Genomic DNA, 17175 nt, shown 5'->3' with positions numbered 1-17175 from the left:
TTGAAAACTGATTGCAAGCTGAAGGCATTAGGAGGGAAATCTATATGCAGATACATTTGTGTGTGTGTGTGGCTGCATCTGATGAGCATCTCTGTTTTATCACCAGATTCAGAACACTTTTGCCATATTGGCTGTAGAGGAGATGTGGCAGCTGGCTGGAGGGCAGGTGGTTCTTTCTGCTGCCCCAGAAGCAGAAATGAGCCTTTTATAATCAGTGTGATGATGTGCATGTCTGTTTTCTTCATCAGTGCTTGTGCCTCTCTCTCCCTCTCTGCTTCCCCAAGAAGTTGTTAGAGGAAATGTTTAATCTGAGGATGCTCCTGGATCCCTGGAAGTGTCCAAGGCCAGGTTGGATGGAGTTTGGAGCAGCCTGATTTAGGGAAAGATGTCCCTGCCCATGGCAGGAATGAGATGAGCTTTAAGGTCTCTTCCAAGCCAGACCACTCCATGGTTCTGTCATCAAGGAAACACCAAATTTTGGCTGCTGGGGCTGGGCAGGGATGGGGCAAATCTCATTTGTGATTGTTTTGTAGGTACCAAGTGCTTTGAGCCAACAGGGTTTTTGTTTAGTTTCAATGCATTAGGTAGTTTCAGAAGGGTTTTGTGTCCCTTTAGCTGAAAAACAAGCCTGATAGTTATCAGATTTATTAGTTCTGTTGGTTTTTTTCTGCAAGTTCAGAATGGTAAGCCTAAGTAGATTTTTCAACCTGTAAATGTTATGGTTGTATAGGATCCTGAACTCTGTATCTCTAGAAAAGTACTGACTTCCCACTCCTTAGGGTGAGGTGAGAAATCATCATTTCCATGGTGTGATGGTCCTGGGAACATTCCAAGATCCTGGAGATAAGTTCCCATACTTGCAATGTGCTGTTACTTAGTGCTGTACCCAAACTGGGAGGGATTTGAATGGAAAAGCCAGAGGGTGGGAAGGCACAGGGCATTTTCCTGTGTGTGCACTTGCATGTGGAGCTGAGTTATGGCTCTTAGTGCTGTGTGGTGAGAGCAGAGGAGGATTTCACCTCCCAATCTGGTTAAAAGCCATAAGGTTTGCCTGCAATTTCCTCAATCCATTTTGTAACCTGTTACTCATTTAGAGGAATGACAGATTATTTAAGGATTAATACAGTTTCACTTTGTTGTGCATCATTAATGGATTTAAGTAGACAATGCTGTAATTTTAGAGCAAGAGTTCATTTCAGGATTGAGTTGTTAGAAGAGTAGGTCATGTGGTTTTTAGAATATTGTTTGTATAGAAGATGTGGTTTTTAAACACTGTTTTTCAAGGGCAGAGAGCCACTGAGGAACCAGCCTGTGGTGCCCAGGGGGGCATCTGTGAAGGGCTGGGAGAAGAGTGGAAGGGGAAGAAATGGGATGAGACAGGGATGTGATGGATGAGGGAGCAGGGAGAGCTCTGTGCAAGGATGAGCATGGCAGGGGAAAGATGAGGGAAGGGAAAGAGATGGGAAGGGAATGTGTGAGGAGTGGGGAGCTCAGCAAAGCCTTTGGGGCCAGAAGGATGTGGCTGGTGTTCCTGTGTGTGCAGGAGGGATGGGGATGGGGATGGGGATGCTGCAGGATGGGGATGGGGATGCCTTGCACAGGGACACGAGGATGGGGAAAGGTGTGAGGGTTTTAATGAGTGCTGCTGTGAGTACTGCAGCTAATGAACTTGGATTCCTGCAGATTTGTGCCTCCCACTCACCTGGCCTGGGTGTTGAGGAAGGTGTGAGCTCCACTTGGAGCTTTTCCTGTGGCTGGAGCCTTCCTGAGGCTTTCCCTGGAGAGAATTCCCTGCCTTTAATAAAGTATGAGCTCACACCAGAGCCTTTCCCCCAGTCAGGGTATTTATCAGGTTTCTCTCCTGCCTATTTTCATGAACTTTTTACAGCACCTTTGAGACCCCTGCTCCACCATGAGATTGGCTGCCAGTCCATGAGGTTTGGGGGCAGGAGCTTGGATTGCACAGGGAGTGGTTGCACATGCTGTGTTCAGAAAAAAAAAAAAAAAAAAAACAAAACCACACTAAAATCAGCTACCCTATTAGAACTAAGCTTAATTTCTATTAAGAGACTAAAATATAATTAATAAACACTGGAGCATGACCCCTGGACTGCCATTGGGAAGACCTGGCATCTCTTTGGTGGGTTGCCATCTGTTGGATGTCTTGCTTGGCCATCTGTCATGAGAGACACGAAGCATCTTGAGACCTGTGGAGCTCCACACCACAGCTCCCAGAGGTCAGGTGGCCATGTAAATTTAAAAATAAAATAAAATAGAATACAGGATCCATAGAGTTCCAGCTTACCCAAGAGACAGTGTTTATTACTCAAGAGTAAGTCATGGATGCATCTGAATCATCTTATTTGAAGGCTAAATTCCATAAGAAGGGGGAAAAAAAAATCAATTGAATATTAAGCCAAAAAAATTACAGTAAAAATTACCATAGCCCACTCTTACTTTTCCCTCAGGCATTTATTTTTTAACTTTCTCTTAGTTGATTTCCTCCTCCAGTCAGAGTGGAAAAAGTGAGTCTATTTAATATAGTAAAGTTTATCCATTTAGCTCTTCCTCCTGGATTAATCCTTGGAGATGGGTTTCTTTTGCCAGAAGGAAAAAGAGTACTTGACATATTGCAAGTCTCAGCTCACATACATCATCAATTTCCTGATTATAATTGTGTTCATTTCAAAAATGCCCAAAGCATAATGCATTAATATCTTTATTTCATTAAATACATTAGAAGAGAAGCTATTTGTTGTCTAATAACATATTTTGGTCCTAAAAAAAGAAATCATCTCTTCAAATACTCTGTTCACTTCTTTGTGATACAATTTTTCTTCTGCAGAAAAATGAATGCCTTACTTAGCACCTCTTATATGAAGGAAAGGTGTCTGACCCTGGCACTTTTATTTTACTCTTTTTTGGAAGAGAAAACAGATCTGCCAGGCACTACCCTTTGGAGAGCTTAAAAATAATCAGAATAGAATTTCTGATACAAAATATTGCTTTATTTAATCAAATCTGTCAAGTGTTCTGATGTCATAAGTGCAGCACAAACCTGATTAACTTCTCCAATAGACTCCCAGGACAGCTGATTAAAGAAGATGTATGGCTTATTTAGGGAGAGCTGCAACTGCTTTGTGATTTCACAGGATTATTCACTGGGGGATTGGTGTGGAGAGGAATTGTTATCCATTCCAGTCCAGGTTCCCCTGCCTCACCTGATGGGAGAGGAATTTGGCAGCTGTAAATGCAGAAGTTGCTGCCTAACACTTGCAGTGCTAGCAAAAGATCTGTGTTCTCATCAGCAGTGGGTGCCCACTTATTTTCAATTTATGTCACATAAGGCAGTTGAAAATTCTTCCTGAAACTCTTGGTGTCTCATTTTAAGAAGAGACCTTGCTATGAATTATTTATTTAGTTGGTGCCTTCCTCTTTTGGAATAAGAGCCATAATCCAGGAGTGTGTTTTCAGCCTGGAAGTTTGTATTTTAGTGGTTTGTCTACATGAGAAGTGTTCACATTGTCATCCTCTCTGGTGTTCTGCTGAAAACCTCCTCCAGGAAGGAGGAATGGATTTGCAGGAGTCTGGCATGAGAGCTGACAGGGGAGGGAGGAAGAACTTCTCCTTCATCTCCACTTCTCCTGGATCTAAAATCAGAGTTCTGGGCTGTGATTAACCCATTAGACACCACAAACTGGGGCATGACAGCTGGAGAAATGGAAATACACAGCAAAAGAATGACTCTTGTGTATTTATGAACAGAAGAGGCTTCAAAGTGCAATTGTAGGTGTGCATTTGTTTAGTTCCAAGGCACAGAAATCTGCAGCAGTGCCAGGTGTCTCAGCCATTTTTCACTCATCCTGCAATCAAAGGCAAGCCATGGCATTGGGAAACCCAGGTTTGAACCTAACCAAAGCCTGATGGATCAAGTACAGTTTGGTAGCTCAAAAGTTGTCAGGTGGTTTGTAAATGTTTGAGGAGCTGGAAGACAAAGCAGATATGAACCTAACAAAATAGATAGCTGCTTAAATTTTAAAAAAATGAGGAGATAAACCATCTGAACAGCACTGTGGGGCTGCTCAGGTCTTTTTCATAGGTCACCTCATGTCCACTAAAAGCCTGATATTCAGCTTTTAAATATTTAGCTGCTTTTTAATTTTAATTGACTTTGCATTTAATTTAAATCAAATTTTCTGCTTTCAACATGCACTGGAAGTTTTAAATGACAATCTGCATAGAGATCTGAGTATACTCTAAGCCATTAGCAAATTTTCCTGAATAGCTTTTTTCATTGAAAGTATGTGTGCACCCAGAGAATTGAGAGGAATCTGGACCCAGCACTGACTGTAGTAAAAAATCCAGGTTTTGCCTGAAACAAAGAGCTTTTCTCTCCACAGCTCCTTCAGTGGGAATGAAAATAGCTTATCAAACCTGAGCAACTTGTTAGGGGCTGAGAGAGGATATTTTTCTTTGCTGGCCTGTGAATAAAAGCTGGGAGTGTGAAGCTGAGAGTTGTCAGCTGGAGAATTGTGGAAGTGTTTGTGGCTGTGCTGGGGTGGCAGAGCCTCCTCTGAGGTCACTGCACAACGAGCTGAGTGTGAAACCCTTGGCAAAGTGGAAATCAGACCATTTAAAAACAGGTCTGATCACCACAGAGCCCCCATTATCTGCCAGGAGAATAACAATGCTTCTGTTAAATGTCCCAGTTTTAAAGGAAAACGTGGCAGTAAAACCATTTTTTCTTGTATTAATTGTAACTGGCATGTTTGTGTGCAGTGGTTTTATTAGGAAGCTGTTGTTTGTATTTTAATTGCATTCTCATTTCTGCCCAAATGCAAACAGTAAATGCTGTTAGGAAAAATACAAAGTGTGGAAGGAAAGTTTAGTTTCACAATATCTGACATGATTAATTAATTAACCAAATGTATCAAAAATTTTATATTTCCTTAAATGTTTGTATAGCTTATATATATGCCTAAAATAAAACTGTATATACTAAAATACTTTTATTATACTAAAAATACTTTTTTGTACAAACAAATGTTTGTATAGCTTATATATATATACTTAAAATACTTAGATCCCCATAGTAGACTAAAAAAGGAATGTGCAATGTTAATACAATATTTTGGTGCAAGTAAGTCTATTTTTGTAGCAACTAGCTTGACAGTTACAATCAATCTTCAGCAAAACAACTAAAACCTAAAACAAGTAAAGAGGATTAAAATTTATCATTAAGATTGCCACTGAATTAATTCACAGCTGAAGTGGCTGATCATGATCAATCTTCTGTGGGGTTCTTGCTGGTGAGGCTCTCTGTAATTCCAGCCCAGCTCCCTGGGCATTTTCCTGGGCTTTACAGTCCCAGTGATTCCTCCAGCTTTAATCTGTTTAATCACTGTCACAGCACATTTAAAAACTGCTGTGCAAGCAAATTGAAGACTTCTGGGGTGGGGGATTTTAATGCAAAAGTTTGGTGTGGTGGTTGTGGAGTGACTGTGATGTGGCTGTGCTGTGTCACAGCAAGGGAGGTTGGACTCTCCATCTCTCATCCCAGTGCTCTTCCACAGCCACCTCCCTGTCTTTTTTTATTTTTATGGCTTGTCAGTGCAACTGTTCTGATTTCACGTGAAGTTTTACGTGTTTGAGGTTTTCCGTGCATTTCACAGCACATGGCAGACCCTGGAGACCTTCCTTGAAGAATGTTTTGTAGATCTCTGGGCTCATCAGCACAGGCTGTGTTTGCTGCTCAAAAAAGTCTTTATTATTAAATCCAAATTTCTCTAGTCCCACTCTAAATGGAGGAGGTTCAGGCTCTTACTGCAGGTTCTTAAATTAATCAAATTAAATGAATCACTAAGCAAGAAATGTCTCATCACCTTGACTTCTGATTTCTGTGCTGCCTCTTGCAGTTACTTATCACTGGGCCCCTAAAAGTCTTCATTAGGTAACAAACTCTCAGTTTCTGACAGGAATCTGACACAGCTCTCTTTAATTAGACTCCATGCAGAAAGATTCCAAGATAATGGCAGTGCCAGTCACTTTGTGAGAACATCATTATTACAGATTAAACACTGTCATGATCAACTTACATTATTCCTGTCAGGGGAGGAAGAATTGAAATGTTCACAATATTGTTTGCATTGAGACCAAGTGGAGAAAGCAATGGATTAGAATTCCCAATATTCAGACACATCAAATGAACAAGCAGCTTTCAAATCCAAGTGTAGGGAGGGGATCAGAGATCCTAGCAGAGCAAAGTGAGCAGGAGCAAGCCAGGAAACCTGCTCCCTCCAGAGCTGGGTGAGCCTCCTGTGGTTCTGTGAGAGGAGGTTAGGAAGGGAATTTCTGTCCCAGCTGGGAGATATTCTCCACAACTGAGTGGTGAAAGGGGTGGTTAGATCATCAGCAGCTGGGAATCTGGTGCTGGTGCATCCTTAGGGATCCCTGCTGCTCAGTGCCAGGTGGCAGCTGGGATTTCCCTGGCACTTTGCAGTCTTTCCTAAGTTCCTGCCCTCTTCTCTCACCCAGGCTTCCCAGAGAGCTGTTTTCCTTGGGGAGCTGCAGCAGAGATAACTGAGCCTTATCTCCAGGATGCTCCTGAGCTGGGGAGCTCTGGAGAGTGCAGGGTGCTGGCTTTGAGTGACTTCAGCTGCATAGTGCTGCAAAATACATTGGGACATTTGCATTAAAGTGTTTCTGTGTGATTTTCTCTTAAAAACATGGTCTACAGCAGTTGTCTTTGGGCCTTACCTCACATTTTCAGGATTTAATTGCTCCAAAATGCCTTCAGTCTGGCATTTCACAGCATAACCACAAAGTGATATATTTTTACACATCACCCTTTGTATCCTCACAGTGGATTTTATCAAAAGGACCAGAAAAGGTCTTCATTGCTGTTTGTTGGTGTTTAATCAGTGTGATGCTCCAGCAGAGTGTCTCCTGTCTGGAGGAAGCACCCAGTTTCCCAGAACTGCCAGTGCTTTCCTCCAGAGCCTGCAGGAGCTGGGGAGCATCAGCTGGAGCAGGGGCAGTCCCAGCTCAGCTGCAGTGAGGCACTGACTGCCACAGCACAGCACCCAGAGGAGCCCAAGTGCTTCCATGGGGGTTAATGCATCATTTGAAAGGCAAATGGGTGGAAGGATTGTGTGCAGGGGAAGGCAGATTCCCTTATAATCACCAATTACTAGCATGGGGATGCTCTATTTGCCACACTTCCACTAAATCTCCTTTTAAAAGATCCCAGATAAGCATAGGCTCATCATGGCCTTCTCATCTAATTAAATAAAAGAAAAACATACAGTATCTCCTCCTCAGAGGACTTAAATGTTGTGTTATGGAAGTGCAGCATCAGAATGAAACTTTGGGCCTGAATAAAGAAAAATATAGTTGGTAAAAACTCCATTTGTGCAAAATGTTGGTGTGAAATTGTGCAAGCACTGGAGGTGCTCTCTGATATTATGGACCAGAATTACCCTGGTTTTCAGTCACTTTCCTCTCTGCTGTTGTCTTTGGTATGATGGTTCCTTTGATTACAGAAAGAAATAATTAATGGTGACAGTTCCTAAATGCCACCTGCTCAGGGGAGCAGGCTGAAATGGTGTTTGAATAGGATTGTGGAGGCTCTCACTATCCTCTTCCTCCTGGATGGGTTAACAAGCACCAGCAGAAATTTCCATCTTCTGCTGGAAAAAATGATGTGAGGGACAGGGGGGATTTAGGGAGAGAAGAAAAGTTTCCTTTTGTGAAATGAGAATGAGAGGAGCAAAATGAAACTGGAGCCTGAGCTGGAGGGAGCAGAGGGAAGAAACTTGGAGATCCCAAATAAGAGCCAGAATTCTTCACACAAAACAAGAGGAAAAGAGGGAATTCTCAGCTTAGGGTAAGAATATTGTCTCAGGAGAGTTTAATGCCTGATAGTTTCTCACTTGAGGTTGGGTGAGCTGCATTTGCCAGGGTGTGTAGCCACACCTGGGCTGTTTGTGGCACCTGCTGCTCTCTCCCTCATGGAATTTGAAATAATGTTAGAGTATTTTGGCTGACAGTATTTTGGGGAAGAAGGGGCCATGGAGCTCTTTTTTCTTCACTGGGAGAATTAACTGAAGTCTGCCAAAGGGAAAATAGGAATGCTGAGTTTTGTTTTTCCCTGCAAATCATCACTTCAGGTTTGGGAAATGATTTCCAAATGGTGCACACGAGGCCAAGTGCTGCCAGGGGGATGCCAGAGGGGGATTGTAGGGGATGCTGAGCCTCTGGGTCAGGGAGGGACCTCTCTGCCCCCAGGTTTGGAGATAATAGCACTTGAGAGGATGCACCTCTCTCATTGCCTGAGGTGATGAGAACAGGAGCTCTGGCCCTTCCATTTAGATTTTTGAATACAACTGCCCTGTTTTTCTCATCCTTGCTGACCACTGAGAGAAGAATTGTAACTATTTAATGTAATTTAGAAAAAGAGTACAGAAATACTCTTTTTTTTTTTTCTTTAAAGCTTATGAAAGCAAACAAGTGCATCACTTTTGAGATAAGGTTTGAAGAACTCTCTGCCTCTTTGGAGCTGAATAGAGGGCTAGTGGGAAGATTAAAACAATAAGCTTATTATATTATTAGTAGTGGGAGAATTCTAAACCCCATTTGTTCAATTATGGTCCCTCCAAGATGCTTATTTAGGTTCTTGTAAATTGTAATCAGTAAATTAGACGTGCTGCCCTCACAGCTCTAGGGTTAGCTTTCAAGGGACTTCCTACATTAATTTTTTTTAATGTTTGTAGTGGAATCAAGAAGGGAATTGGTTGCTTGATATGCAAGGCTGGCTGTGTGCAGTGGATGCTGCCTGCATTCTGATGTCTGTCAGTGCCCAGTGAGGAGCTGTGCTGCTGCAGCACTGCCTGGGCTGTGCTGGGCAGGGCAGGGCTGGAACCAGGTTTTGTGCTGTGGGATAAAAATGGGAGATAAACGCATTAGAGCCAGCACAGGCTGATAAATGAGCTGTCCAAAAGCCAGCACATGCTGCTAATAGAGATCTGAGGGATGGAAAATCCTCAGCATCACCTTCTGTATTCAAATATCAGCTGCTGCCTCTCTTTGTGGTCTTTTTCCCCTTTTCTTTATATTCTGCCTTGACATTTTTAATATTGAGCATTTGGTACCAAACCAAATCACCTTGCTGAGTCATCCAGAGCCTTTCCTTTCCTCTTTGTATCTTTTCTGGATGGGCTCTCATTTGCATCACGCAGAGACACCATTTTCCAAAGCAGCACCTCTTCCCTTTCAGCTCATTTAACTGGACATTTCAGCAGGTTTGGGAAACAGGCTCTTCAGCCCTTCTCAAATGCTTTATATATATCTGACATTTAAGGAGCCTTTTGCCTTTTTGAGAATCAGTGTCTGGTTCTGGTGTTGCAGATAAATTATGTATTTGTTGCAGAACTCGATTGTGCAAACTCCAATATCCTGATCATATTGTCCCCATTTATTTCTTTTATCTCTCTGTTTAATATAATAGGAATAGTGGCTGAGGCAGGGAAACATGCAGCAGCATAACAGTGGATTGTTTGAGAGCAGTTGTCTTCCATTTCCAGGGTTTCCCTTTGAAATGTAATTATCTGCTAATATAACTGGGAAATACCATGGCAGGAGTGATCACTGAAGTGTTTGCTTGTGCTACATCTGCGTGGTATTTTTAAGGGAAGCTGGCTGCAGTATTAGCTGGTGAAATATCCTTGGTGGATGTGTTTGCAGAAGTTGTGATGGGCATATTGTCACCGAATGTGGAAACAGCCCCGAGTGGTGCCAAAACAAGAGATTCGTGTCCCATGTGTGATGCAGCAACAACAGAATTACAATTGCCTCGTGTAAAGTATCTGGTAATGAAGGCAGATAATGGAATTCTTTGCAAAAGCAGATGCTAGCTGGCTCCCCAACCCTAGGCAGGGAGCTGAAAACTGATACCAGCTGGAGAGGAGAAAAAACAGCTGAAAAAGGCTTTACAAAGAAGATGTATTAGATGCAGGTTTGTTTAAGCAGTAAATACTTGTTTAAAATAATCTTGTGAGATCCTTATTAAAAGGCAAACTGAGACTGCCATGACAGTGCTGTAGAAGTCAGCTGGATGCTCAGGGGATATTTGTATGCAGATTGGATGAGTGAGGCAGCACTGGGAATTTGTTGTCATTTTATTGCCTGGCCAGGACAGCTCTTCCTGGCTGAGCTGCAGGAGATGGGACTGGGGAGAGCCAGAACCTTCTGTTGGCCAGGGAGGAGGCAGCCCATGCTAGGAGAGGGTGGGTTTTAATAGCAGGGGTATCTCTACTTGTCCTTTCTCCAGGACAGCAGTTCCTCCTGCCAGGATGGAAATGGGGCTGGCACAGAGCATCCTCATCCTCCCTCCCTGGTCCCCTCTGTTTTACCTCTTAGTCACCTCAGCCATTTCAAACCATGGAATAGTTGCTTTGGAAATGAATGTGATAATTTAGAATCAAGGGCTTAGTCCAGACAGAGGCTTCTTTCTGCTGTACATAAGTATTTTTCTTCCCAACAAAGATTTCAATGGGGGAGATGCTATAAAAAAACCCCAAAGAAAACAACCCAGCCCCTTAACAAATAAAGTGACCAACCCTGGAGATGGTCACTGCTTTTTGCCCAGATAAATCTTTTCTTTACCCAAAATTTGTTCCCACAGTGGGGCATTTTGGCACAGCTGGAGCACAGAGCTGGGGTTCAACTCACCAAGTTTCCAGAGCTGACCCAACATGGGCAGACCAGGGATTTTAGTGGGGCTTTGTCCCATCCCAAGAAATTGCCCAAAGTACTGATTTTTGAAGGACTAAAACTCACTTTTAATTTCAGCCCAGCTGGGAAAGGAACATACACATGCTTCTGAACTGCCAACATTTCTCCCATGTGAGAAAACTCATTTTTGGGGAGGAAACACAGTGGAATTACAGGTTGCCCTCGGTCTCAGAGGCAGGAGCAGTGTGTGTTTGCAGTGTCACAGGGCTGCTTGTGCTGGGGAATTTCAGGTGCTTTCACTGACAAGCCAGGAATGAGTCTTGAGGCACTCTGAAGATGTGCAGCTTCATCTGCACTGCATTTAAACCTGTGTGCGTGTTTTCCTTGCTCCTTCAGCTCCTGCCTGTGCAGCCAGCTGTGAGTTGTTAAAATTATGCTTTAGACATGTTCCTTGCTCCTGGCAAACAAGTGAGATGTGTTACCCATGTACAACAAGCAGCGGAGGGAGCTGTGGCAGAGAGATGGACAGCAGCCCTCCAGCTCCCATTTTTAGTTTTATCCACAAAATTACAATCAATAAGAAAAACCCTTTTCTGCTGGTGCCCTGTTCTGGGGTGTGCTGCAGCTTCCTGCTGTTCTGTAATGAGTTATTTGTCTAATTGTGCTGGGCAGAAAATGTCTTGGAGCTTTTCAGGTCTGGACTTGGCCTGGTGGGTAAAGAAATTAAACCAGGTGTAGCTGTGTGTGGCTGTACCTTCTTTGCTTTTTGAGACCCTTCCTGTCTTGCTGTTCTGTTACTAGGAAGACAAAACAGTTTCCAAATCCATGTAGCAAACTACATCTCTAATTTCATGTTGACCCCCATTAGTTAAGAAGTACATTAAAGATAATAATTAAATAACTAGTTAAGAAATACATTAAAGAACCATGTAGCTACATAAATGCCTTTTAACACAGTTATGTGAATTTTGGGGGCAGAGAACTGATAGTAACAAGTGAACTTTCTGAATTCTTTTTTGTGATATTCTCATTTTGTGCAGACCTCTGTAGAGCTTCAGCAGCTTTCCAGGAATATCATCTCACCCTGGCAGAACACCCTGGGGGTTTTAGGCTCAGGCCTGGGGGATTTTGAGCCTGTAAATGCAGGGAGGGGAGAGCTGGTTGGTGCCTGTGCTGCTCTGTGTGGATAATTCTCCTGGGTGCAGCTGGGGCTGAAGCTGCTCCCCATGTCCCCGTGGGCTCTGCCAAGGCACAAGGATCTGCTGCAGCTGGAACAATTACTCAGGAAGGACCCTTGGAGAGAAGAGCCACTGGGAATGTCCCATGTTCAGCTAAATTACCCTGACAGCACAGGGGCTGGTGGAAGGAACATCTCTACCTCATCTTCTTTCTTCTCAGCAGTTTTTATTCACTTTTGGTTGCCTCCCTCTCACCTTGCCCAGCTCTTTTCCCTCTTTCTTGTTGTCATGGGAACATTCACTATAGCAGTTAAATCATACTATTAAAATATGCTTCCCCAGGAGAGTGGTAGTAGCTAATATTGATCTAGCTCCTGCTGCTGACTCAGGGATATGGTTGAACATATAATATCCCTTATTTCTCCTTCTCATGCATAATGCAGCAGTCTCTTTCACCTTGGGCTCTGTGCTAAAGGTGACACCCAGCCACAGGGATATACTTTGATTTGCTTTTTCAAATGTGTGGCCCAGCTGAAGGGTGCATGTGGTGCTTTAAACTGGCTTTAAAATCTGGAAAGGGAAGGTAGACAGGAAAGAGCTGCCCTCCCCAGTGGTGAAAAGAAATTCAGATTAACCTGTCAGCATCCCTAAGCACTGTGTGCTCCCAATATCTTTGTAAATGTATCGAGCTCTGTCACAGGAATGCTTGAAATGCAGATGAAAGACAAATAACCACCTTAACATCAGGTGAGGCTGCATTTAAAAATGCAATCAGTCATCTCCATTGTCTGTGACATCTGCTCTGAGTAATCAGCCCGTTGAGCTCAGCAGAGTGTGCTGGGAAGATTCCTGAGTCACCAGGAAGGAGCAGAAGGTTTTACCTTGAGATGTGAGCTTCCAGTGGTGTTTGAGCCATTAAGTGCTTCAGTTTCCCACAGTGGTTAATTAAGCAGCTCGAACTTTACGAGAGTTTCCTGAATTTGATAGGTTTTGTAAGGTAAAGGTGCCTCTGGAATTTCCTTGTTTACCCTTCTTTCAGAAAAGTTTTGGTTTGGAACCAGGCTGTTGTACAAATAATTAAAATAGTATGGGTTTAATGTGAACAGTATTTGCAGCTGATGCTGCATTTTGCTGTGTGGCTGATACACGTGGAACAAATGGTATTTTAGAGTCTATGCTGAAAAGAGCTCAAATAAGTTAAAAACTTATTTGCAAAGAAGCCATAAATTTCTGGCATATTTGAGCCTGTTGTTGAACATCTGTAAGTAACTCACTTCACGTTCTAACTCCCTTTACATTTTGACCTTTTCAGAAAAAATCAGGCAGAGATATGCAGATCTCCCAGGAGAATTGCACATTATTGAGCTGGAGAAAGACAAGAATGGGCTGGGGCTGAGCCTGGCTGGCAACAAGGACCGCTCCAGGATGAGCATCTTCGTGGTTGGGATCAACCCCGAGGGCCCCGCGGGACGGGACGGGCGGATGCACATCGGGGATGAGCTGCTGGAGGTAAAACTGTGTCCTGGATCCTCTTGGGGATGAGCTGCTGGAGGTAAAACTGTGTCCTGGATCTCTTGGGGATGAGCTGCTGGAGGTAAAATTGTGTCCTGGATACACTTGGGGTAAAATTGTGTCCTGGATCCTCTTGGGGATGAGCTGCTGGAGGTAAAATTGTGTCCTGGATACACTTGGGGTAAAATTGTGTCCTGGATGCACTTGGGGGATGGAGTCCTCAAGGTAAAATTGTGTCCTGGGTGCACCTGGGGATGAGCTGCTGGAGGTAAAATTGTGTCCTGAGTGCACCTGGGGTAAAATTGTGTCCTGGATCCTCTTGGGGTAAAATTGTGTCCTGGGTACACTTGGGGTAAAATTGTGTCCTGAGTGCACCTGGGGTAAAATTGTGTCCTGGATCCTCTTGGGGTAAAATTGTGTCCTGGGTACACTTGGGGTAAAATTGTGTCCTGAGTGCACCTGGGGATGAGCTATTGGAGGTAAAATTGTGTCCTGGGTGCTCTTGGGGTAAAATTGTGTCCTGGGTGCACTTGGGGATGAGCTGCTGGAGGTAAAATTGTGTCCTGGGTGCACTTGGGGATGAGCTGCTGGAGGTAAAATTGTGTCCTGGGTGCTTTTGGGGTAAAATTGTGTCCTGGGTGCACTTGGGGGATGGAGTCCTCAAGGTAAAATTGTGTGCTGGATCCTCTTGGGGGATGAGCTGCTGGAGGTAAAATTGTGTCCTGGGTGCACCTGGGGGATGAACTTAGGTAAAATTGTGTCCTGGCTGCACTTGGGGTAAAATTGTGTCCTGGATCCTCTTGGGGATGAGCTGCTGGAGGTAAAATTGTGTCCTGGGTGCACTTGGGGGATGAACTCCTCGAGGTAATTGTTCCCTTTAGCATGTGCAGGGAGGGAGAGGCATTCTGAACCTTTATTTAAAGCCTGCAAGTGGAATTAGGTGGCTGAGCGAGGAGCTGTGCTGATTTATGCCAAGTGAGAACTTGGCCTTTGGCAGGTAAATGTGTTTGCAGTGAAACAAAAATCACTGGCCTGTGAAAAGCAATGTCTTGTCAGTGAAGTCTGTGCTCTCAGCATGTTCACAAGCTCTGCCTGGGGAGGGGCTGTTGGAAGGCAGGAAGGGGACAGTAAATCAGTCCTTGGATGCATGTGTGGTTTGCAGGGAAATTCACACTTCACGTTAAAAAAAAAGCCAGAACCCCCTCAATGCTGCCATATGTGTTTTTACAGATGACAGGGATATTCCCCATCCTGAAAATAAATTTCATGCTCTAATCTGTTTTGATCTGTTGCAACTTAAAATGCTTTTTTTTCTTTGGTTGTGTCTGGCACGAGTTCACCCACAAGGCAAGGGAGCTCGTTAGCAAGTGGAGTATTTTGTCTTCACTTTTTCTCCAGTCTCCTTGCTTCACCTTCAGCCTGAAAATGCAGCTTTTCCTTCACTTCATCTGGATTTTTGTGCTGCTGCAAAATGACATTTTGCTGTGGTACCTGCAGTGATTCCCCACATCGTGATTGCTTCAGTGGTTTCAAAAAATCATCCATCCCTGGGGATCTTCCCCTTGGAGAGAGACTCTCACTGAGGAGCAGGGATTTGCTGACCTGCTGCTCTCCGTGGGTGGTGATGCTTTGATCTTTCAGCAACTCTCTGTGCAATCAGAAAACCACCTATTTTTTCACATTTCTTGACATGAGAAAGAGCAGTTTGACTGCCTGGGGCACCCTGGGAATAGTCAGAATTGTCCAAGCATTTGTCATTGTCTAACAGTTCTCTAATTAGGGGGTTTCAATATACATAGTACAAGAAAGACTTTTTTTTGGCTATAAAAACACCATCATCTGAAGTTGATTTCATTTTAAATGTGAGAAAAGGTATAAAAGTCTGGACCATAATGGAGTAGGGTAGGAAAATTGCTTTTTCCTTCAGAATGATGCTTTTTCTATCCCTGACACTGAATTCTAATAGTAAAAAAAAAAAAAAAAAAAAAAAAAAGGAAAATTTTAAAATTTTAAGTTTGTTGAAAGAATTCATGGGACTGTTTTCCTCTGCATATCATAGGTAGTTCCTGGTAGAGCAGAGGATCTAAAGTTAAGTCCATGAAAAGGCACCATTAATTACATTAATCACATGTGTTTCAAGGCTGGGTTTTGCATGGATGAGGCACAATATAAGGAGCATTTCCCAAAGTCATGGTGTTGCCCTCATTCCTCTCCCTATTAAGTTGGAAATAAAATTTGGGGTTTTTTTTTTCCTTTCAGTAGAAGGAGAGTGAGATTCTCCATCTCAGAAATGCCAAGATTAACATAAAAAATTCAAGGAGACTTTAATAACTGCCTTGTTTATCTGTGCAATCCAATTTAAGATGAGCCATCAGTGGCACAGGGGTACAGTTCCTTATAGGAAAGGGTAAATTCAAACAGCCTACATTACAAAGGGGTGGGTTGTGCATTGGCCATGTGCAGTGGGAGGACAGAACTCATGTCTGGGTCTCACCTAGCTGCAGGTTTAAAGTACATTTGCATCTGCATCTTTAACTGCACCTCAGTTTTCAATGCTGGAACATCTCAGCAAGAGAAGGATTCACATCTTGGGAAGCCTCTGGCACTTCTGGGCTGTGCTGGGATGCCCCACTTGGACAGTCTTGCTCCATTGAAGCAGAGGATGCACTGCAGGGTGTGCAGATTATCCCCTGTGGCTGTTGATGGAGTTCAGGTTGATGGGATGGCCATTTAGACAGATAGATATTGCCTCTTCATTTTTCTTTTGAATTGGAGTTTGATTGGATTCAATTGAAGGATGTGGGTTGCTGCCAGGCTGCCTCAGCTCCTTATTCCCAAAATCTTTTGTTGCTGAACTAGTGAAATACCAGCTCATTTTTAGCTTCTGCAAACAACAGTAGCATTTTGGGGGCATGATCCTGGTTTGTTTTCACAACCTGACACTGATGGAAATGCAGGTCACATAAAAAACCATATGATTGTTAATTTTTAATACCTCTTCACTGATGTATTTTGGATGGGTATGTGGCTGGAGAAAACAGCTTTTTGAGGGAAGAAGGTCCTTTCATCCTACTTTTATACATATGGGAAAACTACTCAGGTCAGAATTTGGTCTCTGTGCAGAAGGATTTTTTTTTTTTTTTTTTTACAGGACGTAAGTTCTGCTTTTCTGTTCTTTGCCCAAGCAGAGAAACCATCTGTGGTGCTCCTGCCTCACTCTCATGCTGGTTTAGTGCAGGTGTCTGCTCTGCTTCATGTTTTTTAGGCTGGGCTCAGTGCTGGGGCTGATTGTGCCCAGCATGGTCCTCAGCAGGTTCACCTGGAGCTGTACCTGTGCCCTGAGTCCTGCTGCTCCTCAGCTCTGCATGGGCCTGTCCTGTCAGGAGCTTTGTTCACACTGAATAATCCACCCTGCTATTAGCATTATTAGCATTATTGTCATTATTATCATCTCCCCATGAGTCAGCTGGGTTCTATTAATAAAGCAGGCTGTTTGGAGCCCTCTATGCTGAATTACTGATGTTGGGATGTTCTGCCATTTCCCCTTCTCTTGCTGAAAATGGGGCAGGATTTGGAAAGAAGCTGCTTGTTTGGATGTGGAGTTTTCCCTGCCCATGGCAGGGGTTGGAATGAGATGAACTTTAAGGTTCTTTCCCCCCAAACCCATTCTGTGTTTTATTCTGTGAGGCCACAGCACCTCTTGAAAGAGTAAAAGCCAATGTTCAGAATCAAAAATTGCTGTAACACTTTGCTT

The 17175-nt window shown here is 43.5% G+C and overlaps 1 protein-coding gene across 4 annotated transcripts in view; it reads left to right on the top strand.

Annotated features, from left to right (window-relative positions):
• Nucleotides 1-17175, top strand: part of PATJ (PATJ crumbs cell polarity complex component) — a 133985-nt gene that overhangs the window by 67885 nt on the left and 48925 nt on the right. For all 4 annotated transcript variants that reach the window (XM_056497075.1, XM_056497076.1, XM_056497079.1 and 1 more), the window contains exon 27: nucleotides 13222-13418. In XM_056497075.1, coding sequence (XP_056353050.1) covers nucleotides 13222-13418 — 197 coding nt within the window. The remainder of the gene's footprint in view (nucleotides 1-13221; nucleotides 13419-17175) is intronic.

This window comes from Oenanthe melanoleuca, chromosome 8 (genome assembly GCF_029582105.1).
Source record: "Oenanthe melanoleuca isolate GR-GAL-2019-014 chromosome 8, OMel1.0, whole genome shotgun sequence".
Taxonomy (NCBI): domain Eukaryota; kingdom Metazoa; phylum Chordata; class Aves; order Passeriformes; family Muscicapidae; genus Oenanthe; species Oenanthe melanoleuca.
Note: the sequence above shows the minus strand (reverse complement) of the source record. Positions and strands in the feature narration are given on the sequence as shown.